At 33.7% G+C, this 18,926-nt stretch overlaps 1 protein-coding gene across 4 annotated transcripts in view; it reads right to left on the bottom strand.

Annotated features, from left to right (window-relative positions):
- The window catches only part of LOC109112447 (partitioning defective 3 homolog B-like), a 142,768-nt gene that overhangs the window by 27,260 nt on the left and 96,582 nt on the right, over positions 1–18,926 (bottom strand). For 3 of the 4 annotated variants that reach the window (XM_042716992.1, XM_042716993.1, XM_042716996.1), the window contains 4 exons: positions 16,825–17,008; positions 2,762–2,803; positions 2,384–2,476; positions 1,155–1,418 (listed from right to left, as the gene is read on the bottom strand). In XM_042716992.1, the coding sequence (XP_042572926.1) occupies positions 1,155–1,418; positions 2,384–2,476; positions 2,762–2,803; positions 16,825–17,008 (583 nt within the window). The remainder of the gene's footprint in view (positions 1–1,154; positions 1,419–2,383; positions 2,477–2,761; positions 2,804–16,824; positions 17,009–18,926) is intronic. The other variant, XM_042716995.1, reaches the window with a different exon arrangement.

The following is an 18,926-nucleotide window of genomic DNA, read 5'->3' as shown; positions in this document are numbered from 1 at the left end:
CTTCTGAGCTACGGTGGACAGCACAGCACACAGAAGATAATCTTGTGCGAATCGATGGTAGGACGAGAGCAAGAATGAACACAGTCCTCATGGACACTGCAACACTCACGCATAATTACCGCCAGACAACAAATCAATGCTCTCGGTCGTTGGGACCACTCAACCCGGACTTAAAACTCACCAGTGAGACGTACATTCCCTCTGTATATACAGACTGTACAGCTACACAGTAAATCACAAATGACTTCACAGACCTGTCTGTCAATATTTCAGCTCGATTCCACTAAAAGGCTGAAGCGTTCGTTACCGACGTGCCTGGATTTTTGGTATGTTGCATGTAGAGTGCCAAAGCAAAATGTTTTCTGCCTTTGATATCAGCTTCAACAAGTACTATAACTTCAAGTGATTTACTTTTACAGTGTGATTATCATGAGGAGTTTGTGAGTTAAGGAATGCATTATTATTATATAATAATAATTTTGGCCAATAATAATGATATATATAAAAAAATAATAAAATAAAAACATATTGTACAGTAGTACAACAGTAAAACATGTATTATGAATACTGAATAATAATAATAATAATTAAAAATATTCTACAATTTATTATTTTACATAATATTCTTTACAAATACAACAATAATAATAATAATAATAATAATAATAATAATAAAAACAGTAAAACACCAATAATAATAATTTCAATATATTATTATTGTTGTTGTTGTTTTACTGTTTATTATGCATGTTTACTTTTGTAGTAAAACTGTCTTATTATTATTTAATTAAATGAATACGTCAAAAAGCAGAGATAAAACAACTGAAAAAATGGTTCTGCTACTGGTTATTGTAAACATAATCAGTACTGGTCAAACACAAGACAAAACAAAACAAAACAAAGCAAAGCAAAACTAAACTAAACTAAACTAAACTAAACTAAACTAAACTAAACTAAACTAAGCAAAACGAAGCAAAGAAAAGCAAAGCAAAACAAAACAAAACAAAGCAAAAAGCAAAAAGCAAAGCAAAACAAAAAAACAAAAAGAAAAACAAAACAAAAAGCAAAGCAATTTTTTTTTTTTTTTTTATTTTTTTTTTTTACAATATTTGGTGTTTCATGCAAGGTATCCATAAAAAAGGATTGGTTCTCACCTGTCAGGCTTTGGAGCGGTGGTTCTTTGCTTGTTAACTTTTGCATAAAGCCCCTCTAGCACGTCCTCATTGGGCAGCTCTCTGCTGGGGGCGGGGACAGTAGGCTGAGAGTAGTTATGGGTGGGAGTTCCAGGTGGATAGGGGGAGTGAGTGGAGGTGGGAGGTTCTCTGAAATTGTTGATCCGAGCATAGTTGGGGTCCAGGTCATCGTCTTCGACGTCCGGGAAGATGGCGCGGTCAGGAGCAGGGCTGCTCCTTTCACTTCTGTGGAATTAAAAACCTGTTCTTCAGGATATCTTGGATGAATAAGCACATAAGCTTGGAGAGTTTGTTGGACAGAGATGTGTTAGATCTGTTAGATCTATTTTCTAGGGCAGAAATAGCTGGGTCATTATTGACTGAAAAAAATTTTTGGTCATACAGCGGTGTTATTTTTGCAAACGCCTGTTATTTTCCACTACATGCTTGCAATACACCATTCCCATTGAAATCAATGAATTTAGAGTGAATTTACTCTAAAGAAGGTTTCCTTAATCTGTTCCTGGAGCCACATTTTCCAACTCTTCCTAATCAAATACACCTAATTTAACTCATCAGCTTGTTAGTAATGACTCCAAGACCTAAAATGAATGCATCAGATGAGGGAGACATTCAAAATGTGTATTGTTGGTGTGGGCTGGAAAATACTGCTCTAATATAAAATAAAATATAAACAGAATAAACCAGAAATATCTCGTATACAGAAGCATTAACTAGAGTCTAAGATTCAATTATGAAATAAAAAAGTCAAAATTCTTTCTTTGATATAAAAAAGTCAAAATTATAACATAAATCCCAATTTCGAGATTAAATGTTAAAATTGGCATACTTAGTCATAATAATGACAAAACATTTCCACTTTTTATCTCATATTTTCTACTTTGTACTGTATGTCTTTTTTTTTTTTATCTCGTAATGACTTCTCATGATTATTAATTAGTGAGTATTAGCTTTTTTTTTTTTTTTTTTTTTTTTTGTGGGAGTTAACCACCCAAAAACAAACTATGTAAAGACATAAAATTGAGTTTTAATGTGTTAATAAGACAACAACCAATTAAACCAATGGGGCATTTATCAAGAGTTCAGAACACGTTTGATCATTTCCACAGATTCAGATTGGTAAATTAGCATATTTTTAGAATTGAACTTTGTGGATTAAATAATACACATTACATAAGTGGAAAACGTACTTGGACAGAAACATCTCAGGTTCACTCTTGTCAACCTCTTCTTCACTCAAAGCACCCAGTTCTTTAGCCTTGGATTTGTTTTTTCTCCCAAACCTGGATGAGAGTTTGAAGATAGCAAGAGTAGAAAAAAAAGAAAGAGCATGGACAAAGAGAGAAAAGTTAAGTTTCCATAATTGGTGACTCAACAGTCTCCCTGCACTTCCAAGTACCAAAGCAGAATTTGCTGTAGAAACTCCAATGATTGGTTCCCCATGTACCAGCCTGCAAACACACACACACATGCGCACACACACGCCTGCAAAACCAAGCAGTATCAGTGTCCAATGCCCTGCAGTGATTTTACTAGCCCATCTCCACGCCAAACCTTCAGAAACTCACATATTCTTCTGCACTGATCTGAGGTCAGGCGGGGTCTCCATGCTGACAGGCAGATAAAGACAGAAGAGGAAAAGGTTATATCAAGAATAAAGCTAATAATGAGAGAGAGTGGGTGAGATGATCACATGATCTCTGGACAGTTGAATGAAATGAAACGTAATGAAACATCAGTGTCAGATGTAAAAACAAGCAGCTTCTGGTTTACTACATGGGTGATCAATATGAAATCCAAAGTCTATATATATATACATATATATATATATATATATATAATATATATATATATATATATATATATATATATATATATATATATATATTATATATATATATATATATATATATATATATATATATATATATATATATATATAAACAATATTTTATTTTAGGAACATTACTACTTTTTTTAATTTTTTTTTTGCATTGTGACATTCATTTCATGATATTTAAGCACATTCTTCCTCCCTCGAGGCAAAACAGAACATATAACAGAACAGAACAGAACAGAACACAACAAAAGTCCTGCAGGGGTACGTAAACAGACATATAAAACAAATAACTCCTTTTAAGAAAATTCTATATTTTACTGCATAAATTAAAATCAGTTCAACAAATAATACAATGATGCAAACTAACAATAGTACATTACCAATACCAATTTGTTAATATTTAATATTGTGTAATGCAAATATTATATAATTATTTTTATAAATATTATAAATGTAAATATTGTTATTTTGCATTATATTAATGAGAATTACATTTTATCACATTATCAAGGGTTACTACAATAATTCGGCAAGTCGTAAAATTTGCTTAATTGTCATGTCACAATGCAAAAATTCTAAATGGTCCTAAAATAGACATTTTTATTATGAAAATATGTATTTGTTTTCATGTGGAAAATGACCTGAACACTTCTTGACATTTTTAATGAGATTTACTTGATAAACATACATCTGAATAACAATGTCGACAGCGCAAGGTCTATTCACAATGAAGAATCTTATTACATTTCCACAAACACACACTCCAGTCAAGAATAATCACAAACCTCAGTTTCCTAAATTTCTTTTTAATTTGACACAGATATCGCCCGGGGCTTCAGTTTACTGACATAATGTACTTGCATGTTTGCTCAAGATAAGCCGTGACTACATGATCCAAACACTACCCCACGAGCGATTCAAGGGTCCGGCTGGATCCAGCATCCTCTCGTTGCGTCTCCTGTGCGTTATGCCTCAATAGTACTCCATTTCCCAGTCCCACACACACACTAATGACTGTATTTATCTCATTAGGCTGGAGCGATCTAATACCGGCAGCTGGCATGCTAGCTCTGCCTTGCCCTTAAGCAATCTCATTAAAACCAGAGGGAGTCGTGGCCTGAATATCAATGTGCCGCAGTCCTGCTCAATCCGTGTGAGCACAACGACGGTCATCACGCAACACAGAGCTCACACAACTTGATTATTGGCCACTCTACATCATAATACAGTACAGAGTGACCTGATCCTTCTAAAAACTGACCATGCTAACTACAATATCCACAGGTATTATTGTAAAAGAATAATAAATAACATACAATCTCCTTAAAACAGCATAAGGAATTCAAAATTATTCCTGAATCATTTAGTTTATTTTCTTATATTTATAATAGCAGTAAATAATACCAAGTTAAAATACAGTAATACTGTAATGCTAACTGTAGTACTGATTTCCGTCAGGGGAAGTACAGCCTATCAATGCCACTTTCAAGTGCACCTAGTAAGGTCTGATTTAAATTTTAAGGCACTCGAGTCTGAAACTATGGAGGAAAAAAAAAAAGTCATAATATACTAAAGGTTAATATAATTAAACTAGTCAAAATTACAAAAAATACATGTCATTATTATGAGATAAAAAGTCAAAATTATGAAATGAAAAGTTAAAATTGATTCACAGTTCACAAAAATGTCATAATTTTCAGCTAAAACCTTGGCATAAGTCACTTATGAAATAGTCAAGAAGTCAAAATTATGAGCTACTAACTCATAATTATGAGCTAATACAAAAATATTAAATACCATGACAGTTATGAGATAGAAAATCAAAATTTGTACCTACTAAATAATAATAATTAGATTATAAATTGAAATCATCATACCAAGTTCAGAACTGACAAACAAATTGGTGAAATTGACAAGTCAGCTATGAAATAAATGTAATTAAATTAATATGAAGTCAAAATTATACAAATATATGTTGTTCCAGTGGATAAGCACAAGTGAATACATGTGCAACATTTTTACACAAACTACAGGATTATTTATGTATGGTATCTAAAATAATGCCTTAAAGGGAAAGGTCACCTTTAGTTGCTGTTTTTTTCCCCATACTATGGAAGTCAATAGGGACCAGCAACCGAAGGTGAACTATCCCTTTAATTTTGATGTTAAAGGTGTTTTTTAAATTTAATGAGTTTTATATAGTTGTATTTTTTGTATCTTATCAAAATCATTCACTGCCATACACCATAGAGCTTCTTTCTGCCATCTTTAATGTGGACATGACTCTTCCAACTTGCATAACCTAAACCTTAATGGCTAGATTGAACTGTGGTGGCTACTTTACATGTCATATCTGTCGGTTCTTGACCATAATAAGCTGCAAACAGGACCAGCCTTCATGCTGACAGTCAAAACTCTGCTTAAGCGAGACTAAGGACTAGCTAAGCACTAGGTTTCCCAACACTAGTTTGTAATTCAGCCCATGTGTCTTGAAAGCCCAGCTGATGGCTCAATTTACCTGAGGCCTGAAGCGTTCAGGTGGATTCGATTGTCGTAGTAAATGCGAAGCTGATTACACTTCCAAGAGTTGTCAGCATAAGGTTGAGGTACTGTATGTAGCCCAAGGTAGCATACTAACAGTTTAATACGGTCTAAATTGAGTTTGCAAAGTGAATTAGCATTACTTTGGTTGTTAACCTGAGATTAAGACAGTCTATGTAGCTCTTGGGAGACTTAAAATTTGCAGTGGAAATTACGGGCTAACGTTAAAGGCGAAGACGGTGTGAAATGAGACAAAACGACACAAATGTTGATGAGAATTGTGTGCATGCACTGTAATTACAAATCTAAAACCCAATTATGCCATAAAGCAACCTACAATACTGAAGCAGTTGTTGGTAAAAAGGCTTTGTGCTGCCAGCTCTTGGTTTATCGATTGACTCGAGTTTACTGAGTGTTGCAATTTATCAGTCTAAACCAGAGGCTCATATTTTAGCAGGCAAAACCTCAGTTTTCACACAGACAGACGGGTTGATCCATGGGAACTGGGGACGTACTGCTAAGCTGATCATTATGTTTGCATATATTAATGCCGACTTCTCCCCGCCTGGTTTTTAAGGATCTATCTAATTAGGTAAAACTGTCAGGAATGGATATGCCGCTCTCTTTTAAGATTCTCCGTCTCTGGTTCCTGTTTTTATGCCTTACAAAAAAAAAAAAAAAAAAAAAAAAAGGTCTTTTTTTTTTTTTTTACATAAAATCTTTCCACATACATTTACTGTGCACAACTGTTCAAAAGTTTGAAGTCTGTAAGATTTAAATGTTTTTGAAAGAAGTCTCATGTTCACCGTGGCTGAAGTTATTTGGTCAAAAATACAGTAATATTGTGAAATTTTATTACAACTAAAATAACTTTAATGAATAGAAAGTTAAAACTGCATTCATTTGTAATATTATTTTGTAACAATTTTAATGTCTTAAATTATTCAGCCCTTGCCTGTGTGTCTCTGTGTTTTGTATTTTATTATATTATGTTATTACTGTTTTTATATATATATATATATATATATATATATATATACACATATACACAGTATATATCAACTGACTATTAACAAAAGCCTCAAAACTTCAGTTTCTGTTGGTAGAAAAGCAAGTTACGAACAAAAATGTGATATTTCAATGTGTACATACCAGTAAGAGGAAAAGCATTTTCCACTATGCTTCATTAAATGACTTTTAGGCGATTAACAAGGGTAAACCAAGCACAACTGAGGGTACAAGATATTTGAACAAGGAGAAACGAAGGAAAAACAATAAATGAGTTACATAGTGAGAAAGAGAGGTTTGACGGATTAAACACAGTAACTATGATTAGCCTCAAAAACACAGTATAAGGGGATTATCATGCTAATTCCAAACCAGTGGAAAACTGAATGATTAAGCAAAGCTATATTTCAAATACTCTTGCATCATTAGCAGCAAGAGAATTCAAAATGAACAGAGCTAGTAGATAAACTGAAAAAAAAAAAAAATAAAAAATAATTGACGCCCAAAACATTGACTACTGAAAAAAAAATACAGCCACAATCTAATTATAAATGTTCTCAACATCCAGTCAATCTGGCAACACAAAAGTACCCTGGTAAACACACTGTAAAATGCCATACTACAGTTGTTCTTTGTAACTTTCATTACTGAAACTTCCCTTATTAGCAGTTCATCACTACTTAAACATTTCACACTGACAGTAAAGTTTAATGTTACACTAAATCATAATGTTTTCCTCTGATATCATTGATTAGATGTTCGTTTAGTGTTACTTACATCGCATGGAGCAACTGCAAAAGAAACTGTTCAATGAAAAGAGCAGTTTGCTCCAATTTAAAAACCAAAATATTACTCTGACTGGATGCATTACATTCTCTTTCTTATGATCAAGGAGACTCACAAAATAGCAAACCACTGCAGAAAAACCCATATGTTCACACATTGCACTTCTAATGCAGATTTATCAAAAAGTTGTCAAACATTTTTCACCAGTGTCAGTGAGGTGATAAGCACTGACATATTTAATGGATAAGTCTTGTCATTCTGGCTTTTTAAAGTCATACAGTATGTGTTATGTTTTACACAGCTGACCAAACTGTAAGTTCTTGTTACCATTTTGAGTGGCATGTGTCCAAGCTGCAGATGGCGTCTTCCATAAAGCGCACATCAATCAAAACGGCCGGCGATTGGCTGTGAGAATGACACTTTGACTGTCGGTTTGACAGCACGCATCTGTCACTTCCTGCTAGACTGAAGCAACATCTCCGTATCTAATATTCAGACAGATGACGTTTATGGACCACTCACCATATGATATCCATCCAAGCAAATTCATTTCCACCCATGGTGAGAAAAAAATGATTTCGGAAGCAAAATTATATGTAATTTCTTAAGTATTAACAATTCCGACAAACCAAAACACCAAACAAACACAAATCAATTAAATGAAGAAATTTCAACAAACCTCTAACTATTAGTGTTCAACAGTGTTTTAGCAATCTTCGAGATACTGTTATTGTTTTTATAAACATTTTGAATTAGTTTTTATTTTTGTATTTATTTTCATTTGTTGAAGATTTAGTAATTTTGTTGTTTTTGTCTTTTGTAGTGTTTATTATGTCTATATACAGTATTATATAATATATTATATATATATATATATATATATATATATATATATATATATATATATATATATATATATATATATATATATATATATATATATATATATATATAATTTAAATTGTAGTCATTTTAGTACAACAAGTTAACCTAAACTAAAATGAGACATTTTTAATTGTTGCAGAAAAAAAATTTAAAATATATATATTTTTGTAGGCGCCAATAGCCTCAACCCGAGTTAAATTCCCGTCTCGAGGTCCCTTTGCCGATCCCACTCCACTTTCTCCCCCCAATGCTTTCCTGTCGTCACTTTACTGTCCTATCAAAAAAAAGAAAATGCGATATATATATATATATATATATATATATATAAACATAAAATTTAAAGGGTGTATATTATTTCAAGTAATGAAAATGGTTTTCATGGTTTTAGTTAACTATAGGTGCATCTCAATAAATTTGGATGTCGTGAAAAAGTTCATTTATTTCAGTAATTCAACTCAAATTGTGAAACTCGTGTAGTAAATAAATTCATTGCACACAGACTGAAGTAGTTAAAGTCTTTGGTTCTTTTAATTGTGATGATTTTGGCTCATATTTAACAAAAACCCACCAATTCAATCTCAACAAATTAGAATATGGTGAAATGGCAATCAGCTAATCAACTCAAAACACCAGCAAAGGTTTCCTGAGCCTTCAAAATGGTCTCTCAGTTTGGTTCACTAGGCTACACAATCATGGGGAAGACTGCTGATCTGACAGTTGTCCACAAGACAATCATTGACACCCTTCACAAGGAGGGTAACCCACAAACATTTATTGCCAAAGAAGCTGGATGTTCACAGAGTGCTGCATCCAAGCATGTTAACAGAAAGTTGAGTGGAAGAAAAAGATGCACAACCAACCGAGAGAACCGCAGCCTTATGAGGATTGTCAAGCAAAATCGATTCAAGAATTTGAGTGAACTTCACAAGGAACGGACTTTGGCTGGGGTCAAGGCATACAGACTTGTTGAGGAATTTGGCTACAGTTGCGTATTCCTCTTGTTAAGCCACTCCTGAGGCGTCTTACCTGGGCTAAGGAGAAGAAGAACTGGACTGTTGTCCAGTGGTCCAAAGTCCTCTTTTCAGATGAGAGCAAGTTTATGTATTTCATTTGGAAACCAAGGTCCTAGAGTCTGGAGGAAGGGTGGAGAAGCTCATAGCTCAAGTTGCTTGAAGTCCAGTGTTAAGTTTCCACAGTCTGTGATGATCTGGGGTGCAATGTCATCTGCTGGTGTTGTTCCACTGTGTTTTTTGAAAACCAAAGTCACTGCACCCGTTTACCAAGAAATTTTGGAGCACTTCATGCTTCCTTCTGCTGACCAGCTTTTTGAAGGTGCTGATTTCATTTCCAGCAGGATTTGGCACCTGCCCACACTGCCAAAAGCACCAAAAGTTGGTTAAATGACAATGGTGTTGGTGTGCTTGACTGGCCAGCAAACTCACCAGACCTGAACCCCAGAGAGAATATATGAGGTATTGTCACAAGGAAAATGAGAAACAAGAGACCAAAATATGCAGATGAGCTGAAGGCCACTGTCAAAGAAACCTGGGCTTCCATACCACCTCGCCAGTGCCACAAACTGATCACCTCCATGCCACGCCGAATTGAGGCAGTAATTACAGCAAAAGGAGCCCCAAGTATTGAGTACATGTACAGTAAATGAACATACTTTCCAGAAGGCCAACAATTCACTAAAAATGTTTTTTAAACAGTATTCTAATTTGTTGAGTTTTTGTTAAATGTGAGCCAAAATCATCACAATTAAAAGAACCAAAGACTTAAACTACTTCAGTCTGTGTACATTGAATTTATTTAATACATGAGTTTCACAATTTGAGTTGAATTACTGACATAAATGAACTTTTCCACAACATCCTAATTTATTGAGATGCACCTGTATAATAACCCTGGCCCTGTATTATTTTATTGACATTAATTTTATACATATGTTTATTGATGTGAATTGAGAATTGAGGAGAGGAGTTGTAAAGTTTAGAGGTGATTAGTCTTAAGAGTTTTACATATTATGATTTTAAAATTTGCTATAATAATTTGCCATTTAAAAAAAAGAACGAAAAAGTTGATGTTCTTCTATATTTAAGCATGTTGAATCTCCATGAGGGGATTTTTTTTTATTCAGCAATAGCTAATATTAAAAAGGCGTGAAAGTAAAGGTTAATGTGATTTGACCACTTCCAGGCCAGGCGTGTCTCTGATGGGAAAGAGGCTGTTAACCTTTACCGTCAGAGCAGCATTCCCTGAGCCCGGGCCTGCTGGAGAGAAGTCCATCAATCACACAGCTGTCTCATAACCCCGCTCACAATGAACCAGAGCTGGAGATAGAAGACGAGGAGCAAGTGTCATGGGATACTGCTTGTGGTTTCCAGACTAAACCTTGACAGATTCAATACAACAGTGTGCGTTTAAACTGACACTCTCACTGTCTGTCTAATAAACAAATGAACAGTAATGCAGTATGAGATCAGCTATGAGAAGTGCTTACATATTCTGACCATTCACACTCACAAAACACATCAATTTATTCACAAAACAACATATCGGTATTAGTGCCCTTTCATTATTCTCTTTAAAAATATTTGATTTCAAATATTAAATATTTAAATAATTATTTACACTTTTAATATAAATATTAAATATTTCAAAATAAATATTAAATCTTAAAAAAAAAACTACAATAATGTGCCAACAAAAACAGACAAAAAAAAAATCATACTGCAGTGTATAATATAATATAATATAATATAATATAATATAATACATTACATTACATGATATGATATATGATATAATATTCATATAATAATCATTTTAATTAGACACGAAACAAGATATTTACAACTAAATGTCTATATTATTATGTTATGTTATATTAAATCTTACGTGGAAATGAAAAGTTCATATTTATAGCTAAATGCCCATACAATGAAAGTGAATTGTGACTGCTGTCAAACAAGATTTTCAAGGCAAAAAATAAATCTGTGAATAACTATTTAAAATACAGTCTGTTTGTAATGGAAAGCTATTGTATAAGTTTAGAAGATTTTGGAATACTGTACATGAGTCTTATAGACTAATTTTATGGTGCTTTTATCACACTTTCTTGCCATTTTTGGAGCTTGACAGCACCTGGTCCCCATCTTATAAATCTAAATACAAGCAGAACGTTTGTCATCATTTTACAAAAGTTTTCTTTATATAAAATGACTAAGTTTAGGCTTAAACTGCCACCTTGAGTTGTTAAAATACACAATAGCGTATTGTTAAACCTGTAAGGTTTAATACCACTCGTAGACAACCTAGCTTACGCATTTCATTACGTTCAAAAAAGTTTGAGAGACGTGCACAGTGTCGAGACTTTTGAAGTTTGAAGACACAGATGAACTTACAAATGAACCCTCACAAACAAACACTGAAAGGAGGGCCTGCCACGAGTGATTAAGTATGCAAAAGCTCATTAATATTCATAAGTCTCTGCGCCTTCTCTGCTAATATGAATATGTGTTTTTTGTCCACAACGCCTGACTGACAGAACACATCGGCATGAATAAATGAGGAAATCACTGCAGAATGGGGTTCAATTTTAGAAACAGATTTCAGTAATTAGCCTCTCGCGGGCTGCACTGAGCGATTGTGTTAACAGCTTCATATGTTCCCACTCAGACAGGAAATAAAACGTGATGTGTCCATCCCGCACCCCCCTGAAGCATGTGTGCCATGCTAAACATAAGCTAGAATTCAAGATGTCAATAAACAGATATGGAATGCATTATAAACATCACTGTGTGATTATATGTGCTCAAAATGTCATAACCATGCACTTTGTGTGAAAGCACATTGTGTGTGCGAAGAGAGTTAAACACAGTAGCTACTATTAAAGGGATACTCCACCCCAAAATTTACATTTTGTCATTAATCACTTACCCCCATGTCGTTCCAAACCCGTAAAAGCTCCGTTCGCCTTTGGAACACAATTTAAGATATTTTGGATGAAAAGCTGGAGGCCTGTGACTGTCCCATAGACTGTCAAATAAATAACAGTGTCAAGGTCCAGAAAAGGTATGAAAGTCGTCGTCAGAATACTCCATCTGCCATCAGACGTGCAATCTGGGTTATCAGAAGCGACGGAATCACTTTTATTTACTTGGCAGTCTATGGGACAGTCACAAGCCTTCAGGTTTAAGTGATTAATGCCAAAATTTACATTTTGGGGTGGAGTATCCCTTTAACTACTTATTTTGTGTTCAAAATATGAACGAAGGTCTTACAGGTTTGGAAAGACATAATTAATGACAAGATGTTAATTTTTAGGTGAACTATCCTTAAATTTTAGAATAGTGTATACATGATGACAGTGTGTGATTATGTAAACAAACTGGCAAAGAACCAGTTCACTGAATCAAACTGTCCGAAAGAACCAGTTTGCAGAAAATAATCAAACTTCTCATCACTACTAGTACCGCTGAAATTGCATACTTTAAAATCAAATTAACCTATTTTTATATTTCTGTCAGAGCAATCAAAACAGTTTCAATTACTACTTGTCTCAACGAAAATTCTCAGACTTAAAATTTTCACATGGCCGCCAAGAAAATTAGATAAAATCTCAGAAGACTCCTTAGCTGCTGCCATAGCAAATACTGGAAACGTTTTCAGGCCAAATCTTACCCCATGACGGTGAGTTTTACACAGGCAAATACCACTAAAACTTCCTTCAGAAAATGTCAAATCTAATGTATTTGCTAAAACATTGCAGCGCTTTAGAAACGTGAAGACATTTCTGTGTTAGATTGTCAGTTGCTAATGCTTGTTTTCACAAGGCGGTAAGTATTAGCTGTTTTATAGGCCGTGTGACTCGAAGTCACTGCAATTAAAGCCACGGTTGAATGTTTCTCTATGGAGTTGTAAAAGACCGTGCACGGCACACGCTACTCGACACGGCTGCTATTACTGTACAGAATCACAAACCAAAATGTTCTTTGGAAGTAGCGAAAGCAAACTACTGTAAATGTAATGTATAACTTTTGCAAAAAAGCTACAACTTTAATAACGCAAAATTGTAGGAGGAACAACATTCACAACATGTCAAGAGCGCAGCAGGAGAGCGCTGACTTTCTTTAAAATCATCCAGGGATTAAACAGAGCCAAATGCTAAATTTAAGTAAATTAAAGAATCATCTCCATTTCAGATTACTGTCAAAGCCATCTGCTCACTCATAAACAAACACTATGAGCGTGTTTATAGCGACACTAGTATGTGTCTAACTGCTGTTGGCTTAGGAATGCAAGATGAGGGTTGGTGTGTAATCTCGATGTGCAACACGACTCTTGTATGATGCATTCTGGGTAGAGGAAGTACAGGCGTGCTAATTGGCTTGATGCCGCTTTGGATTTGTTGGTTCAGATTTGGAACGCTACACAGAATTGAGGTGGACGGATCGGAAAGCAGCAGACGTGTGTGTTTTATATCAGAGTGGAGTGACGGAGAGTACGACACACCAGAGAATGGTGTCATAATGTGGGTTCAGTGTCAAAATAACCACATGTGAGGGTTTTATTTATTTGATGATTGTGCAAGGCGGAATTTGCATGTTTAAAGGATGAATTCTGTAGCGCATGTTTTTGTGACTTTCAGCTAAATATGTAGTTTAAAAAAATCTCACTAAGTTCTGTAAAAGTGAATGTAATAATCTGTGAATTGAATGGAAAAAAAATATATAGAGCTGCACGATTATGACAATTATCACAGTTTACATTGAATGATGTTTATACCATTGTTTGATGCAACTGTAGGCCGTATTTTATATGAAAATAAACATGCTGAAAAACTTTTTGTGCTTTTCTATAGTATTAAGCCTCAAATATCAACTATACATCGGATTGGTTTCTTCTAAAAAGTAAAAATATGAATATGGTATTATAATGTTATACTAAAAAGAAATTAAAATAATGGGAAAAACACTTTAGATAACGGGGCAGAAAAAAAAAAAAAAAACGCATCTTAAGCACGCCGAATAACATAAGTGGACTTTGAACGATTAATTGCCGCTTTGAACAATTACATAATTGTGGCATCCATAATTGTAATCATGATTAGAAATTTGATTAACTGTGCAGCCCTAAAGTGTACTTGTGGCATATATATATATATATATATATATATATATATATATATATATATATATATATAATAAAAAAAAATATATAATGTAGTGTATAACTATGCAATATAACAGATGTAATGTAGGGCTGAAATATATTATTTTATTAATTTTTTTATTTATGTGCTTTTATATACACACATTTCATATATTTTATACATTATATATTTGTTTATATTTAAAATGAATAAAATGTATAATCCTATTTACTATAATTAAAATAGCGTATTAATAAAAAATACTATTTTAATGAAAATTATTTTCTGCAAATTCATATATTTTATACATTATATATTTGTTTATATTTAAAATGAATAAAATTTATAATCCTATTTACTATAATTTAAATAACATGTTAATAAAAATAAAATTTTAATGAAAATTATTTTCTGCAAATTTATATATTTTATACATTATATATTTGTTTATATTTAAAATAAATAAACTGTATAATCCTATTTACTATAATTAAAATAATGTATTAATAAAAATACTATTTTAATGAAAAAAATCTTCTGCATATTCATGTGAGATGTTAGTATTGTCAGTGTAAGTTAATGGTCATTTTTGGCCCATTTTTCATCTGCTGGGTGAAAATTGTTTCTGATTGTTTAGATTGTTATATGTTAGATATACTGAGACTGAATGCAAAAAATAAACAGCCAGCCAAAACCTCCATTATCATACACTTATCCCTAACAGAAACTCAGATAATACAGAAAGCTTTAATCACTGTTTCACTGACGCCTTGCTCATGCAGTAAAATGCCTCTAATTGTGAAAACACTGAAAGACAAGTGAATCGAAAGATATCACGGCAGGCAGCCAAAAAATCTGACGCTCTATTGTTTTCATGTTGAAAGCAGCCCACAAATCCATCTTTAACTGCGGCCCATACAAACAGCACATCTGTCTTCAAAACCACACTCTGTCACACGATAAACACAATATTTTCACCCCTAAAAGGAAAGAAATGAAAATCACCAGTTTGTTCCGCTGCAAAGTTGAAAAACGAACCATGAATCACGCTCTCACATGTTTATAATTTGCCTTTTTCTTTTTTAAAGCTTATGAAAAGCACCCGTGAAGACTTTACAATTAGATTAAATTGCACCATAACACAATGGCTAATTAAGTCATTTTTCAAATTCAATAAGGAAGCAGATTGGAAAGCAGAGATGTGATACGAGTAGTCTGGCAAAAACCCTCAATGAATACGTCCAAGCTGTTCGGCTGACTGCTATTTGGCCCACGAGTTTGAATTTCTGGGAATTTCATCAGCGTTAAAGAGAGGGGAACAGTAAAAGCCTTTCACATGACTCACGATTTCAACGCGTCCCTCAACACAACTGTCGCGCCACTCACAGTCACGGAAGGACGATTTTACGATGTAGCTATGTCGTGCACACAGTAAATGGTGAAAAAAGTATGAAAAACAAACCAAATATTTGATCTAAAAACAAAATAATGTCCTTGACTTTCATCCATTCTCGTGCTTTTTGCCCATTTTACACAATACAAATGATCACCAATGGATAAGATCAAGTCACAACTTGCACTTTTTCTCATTGGACATCAGAAACGTGGCATTATGGAAGTCAAATGGTTTGTGGATACAATTTCTCGTCGAGTTTGTAAGCTAGCAGTGACAAAATGCTAAAACTTGCCAAATCTAGCAAAGATAAAATCACAAAAAACTGATTAAAATGAAGGTTTCCATGCAAATGCAGCGATCTGCTGATCAATTGATAGTCAAAGCTGGAAAAACAGGGGTCAGTCCTCACAGAGAAGACACAGAAGCTCTGTTTTATAGTTCAGAGACACATACGCTTTCATCTCATCTGAAAAGAGTTCTCATGTCCGCCAAGAGGAAAAGAGATTATGCATGAAGCCCAAATATAAAACCCTCAAACACAAGCCTGTCGATCTCAATTAAAGACGTGGATATCACTGCATGTCTGTCATCTTATCTGTCTCTGCCTATATTTATAAAATCACACAAAGACAGCATATAGTTAGTTCACTTTTCTTGTCCTCAATTACAATGGTGCAGTAATTATAGGAAGGCCTCCATGTGCAGCTGCATCAGGAGGCCCTTATGCAGTGCCATCAATCACCCCCTCGGAAACTCTGACTATATATCAATGGATCAGCACAAATTTAGTTCTACGTGACTATTTTCTAACTTCTTTTGGACTATTAAGATTACTTAATTTCAAAAGACCCTGGATAGTTCTTTTCCCATGACATGGCTCCTTTAAGAGCTGCAAAACCGCTTCCCAACATTTTATGGGAAATCATTTGGCACAAATCACTGCATTTCTCGTGAAGATTTCTTTTTATGCTTGATTGAAACTGTGATGTGTGAGAACTTCTGGCTTTCAGACTCGTACCTCAACAATGCAAATCCTTTTTTCTTTGTCTTTTTCTCAGGGTCTTCGGGCTCGTCCTTCTTTTTGCTCTTTTTCTCTTTCTTCTTTTTGGTTTTCTTTTTCTTTACCTTCTTCTCATCATCCAGATCCTGTCGAGAAGAGCTGCTGGCGGGCGTGTCTCTTCCGGAGTCTTCCTCAGAGTCATCTGTTGGTGAAGAACAAAGACCCAGACGTGAGCAAACACCTAATGAGATCTAACAACAATCCACAAAACAGACTCCCAGTTGTCAGTAAATTAAGAAGAAATTCTTTCTTTACGGTGTTTTTACAGTAAATCCAAATAGGATTTTAGCAGAAAGCATATGCATTATCGATAATAAAATAAATTATATTTACAACCTTTAAGAGTGTTTTTTTTTTTTTTTTTTTAGGGTGGGCATTTTGCATTTTACATAATATAACGTACATTTAGTACCCAATTAACAACCATCATAATGCAATAAATAAATAAATACATTTAATTATATAATTATTATTTAAAGATCATAATTATCTTATTAACAATCTGTCATTTTTTATGTTAAGTATTTACACATTGTGGCAGTATTTATACATTTTATTTGCATTCTTAACGCACCAGCAAATATCATTTTCTTTTTGCAAAACATTTTTTCTTTGTAACTTTTCTTGACTTTACTTTACTTTAGTTGTGACGTGGCCTGAACATGTTTTGGTGTTATTCGCCCTCCTGTTGCATCGGGTGGGTTGTTACTAAGTTAATATCAAGAGATCTCCATTCATCCACCACCTCTGCTAAGGGTGCTGAACACTTGACATTAATTCATGACACCTTATAGGCTCTAATCGAAGGCATCTCTGGCTTGTGCTGGAGGTCTGTCTCTATTTCTCATTTAGAGAGGTCTTTAGTGTCAATGAGAAAGAGCAGGGGTGATACGTGCCCTTGAATGTGCTGACCTGCTGCTGGAGGTTCACACAAAAATCTGTGATACTTGTATTTGCTGATTCACTCCTCACTGGCTCACGAAGCTCAATGAGTCACAGAGAGTCAAATTCATCTCTCAAATGAGCTACTAAAAGTGAAGGAGCTTCACTGGCACCCAACCGTTCTGAGATATCGCTCTGAACTTTAAAAGACATTTAAAGTCAACATGAAGCAGCATTTGCAACCCATTTTACTTCCATAATGTGACATTTCTAAAACTCAACAGGTATATATATATATATATATACACACCATACAATAAATAGTTCACTATGACAAGCAAATGAGAGTGAATTTCATTTTATTTCATGTTGACTTTAACTATCATAATGCACCTGTATATATAATGAGGGAAAATGCATGTTAAGACTTATAAGCTTATGGCGTGTTTGATGAGAGTAATGAATGTGAAAGGCCCAGATGCACTTTTGGCAAAGCGAGAAGCAGTGGTATGCAGTTGTAACTGTTAGCACATGTTTGGTACAACTCATGACAATCTCGCTACTGTGCTCAACAACATGCATTTCCTGCTATGCAGCACATACACACTCTCATTAATGTACTTTGGCTGTGGTGAACAATAACTGCAGAAAACCACTGAAGGCCTTCTGTTTAAATTACAACACATTTATGGAATAAAACTGACAATATACATGACAATATATATTATAGAAAATAAAAAGAGTTGTTATGTAGCATTAGACAATAATAAAAAAAAAAACTGATACATTGGTGCACTAATAAAAAATACAGTTCACATATTTCTTCACAAATTCATAAATAGCTTAACTGAGAAAATTTATACATGTATTAAAACTGTATTATTAATAAATTAATGCATGTATACTTTATTTAAATAAATAAATAAGAATAAAATTGTATTAAATTTATACATTATTTTTGGACTAATTGGAATAAATCGGACAAGGTAGAATTTGTACATTTAAATACATAGAAATAAATCATAATCATTTGTTATTTAAACATCATTATGAACAAGTTATATCAGCATTAAAATCACATTATTAATATATTTTTTTAAAACAAACAATTTTCTCACCAAAATAAAATTTTAATAATTTAATTTAATTTAATTTAATTTAATTTAATTTAATTTAAT

This window comes from Cyprinus carpio, chromosome B1 (genome assembly GCF_018340385.1).
Source record: "Cyprinus carpio isolate SPL01 chromosome B1, ASM1834038v1, whole genome shotgun sequence".
Lineage (NCBI taxonomy): Eukaryota > Metazoa > Chordata > Actinopteri > Cypriniformes > Cyprinidae > Cyprinus > Cyprinus carpio.
The sequence above is the reverse complement of the archived record's forward strand: the minus strand, read 5'-3'. Positions and strand labels throughout refer to the sequence as shown.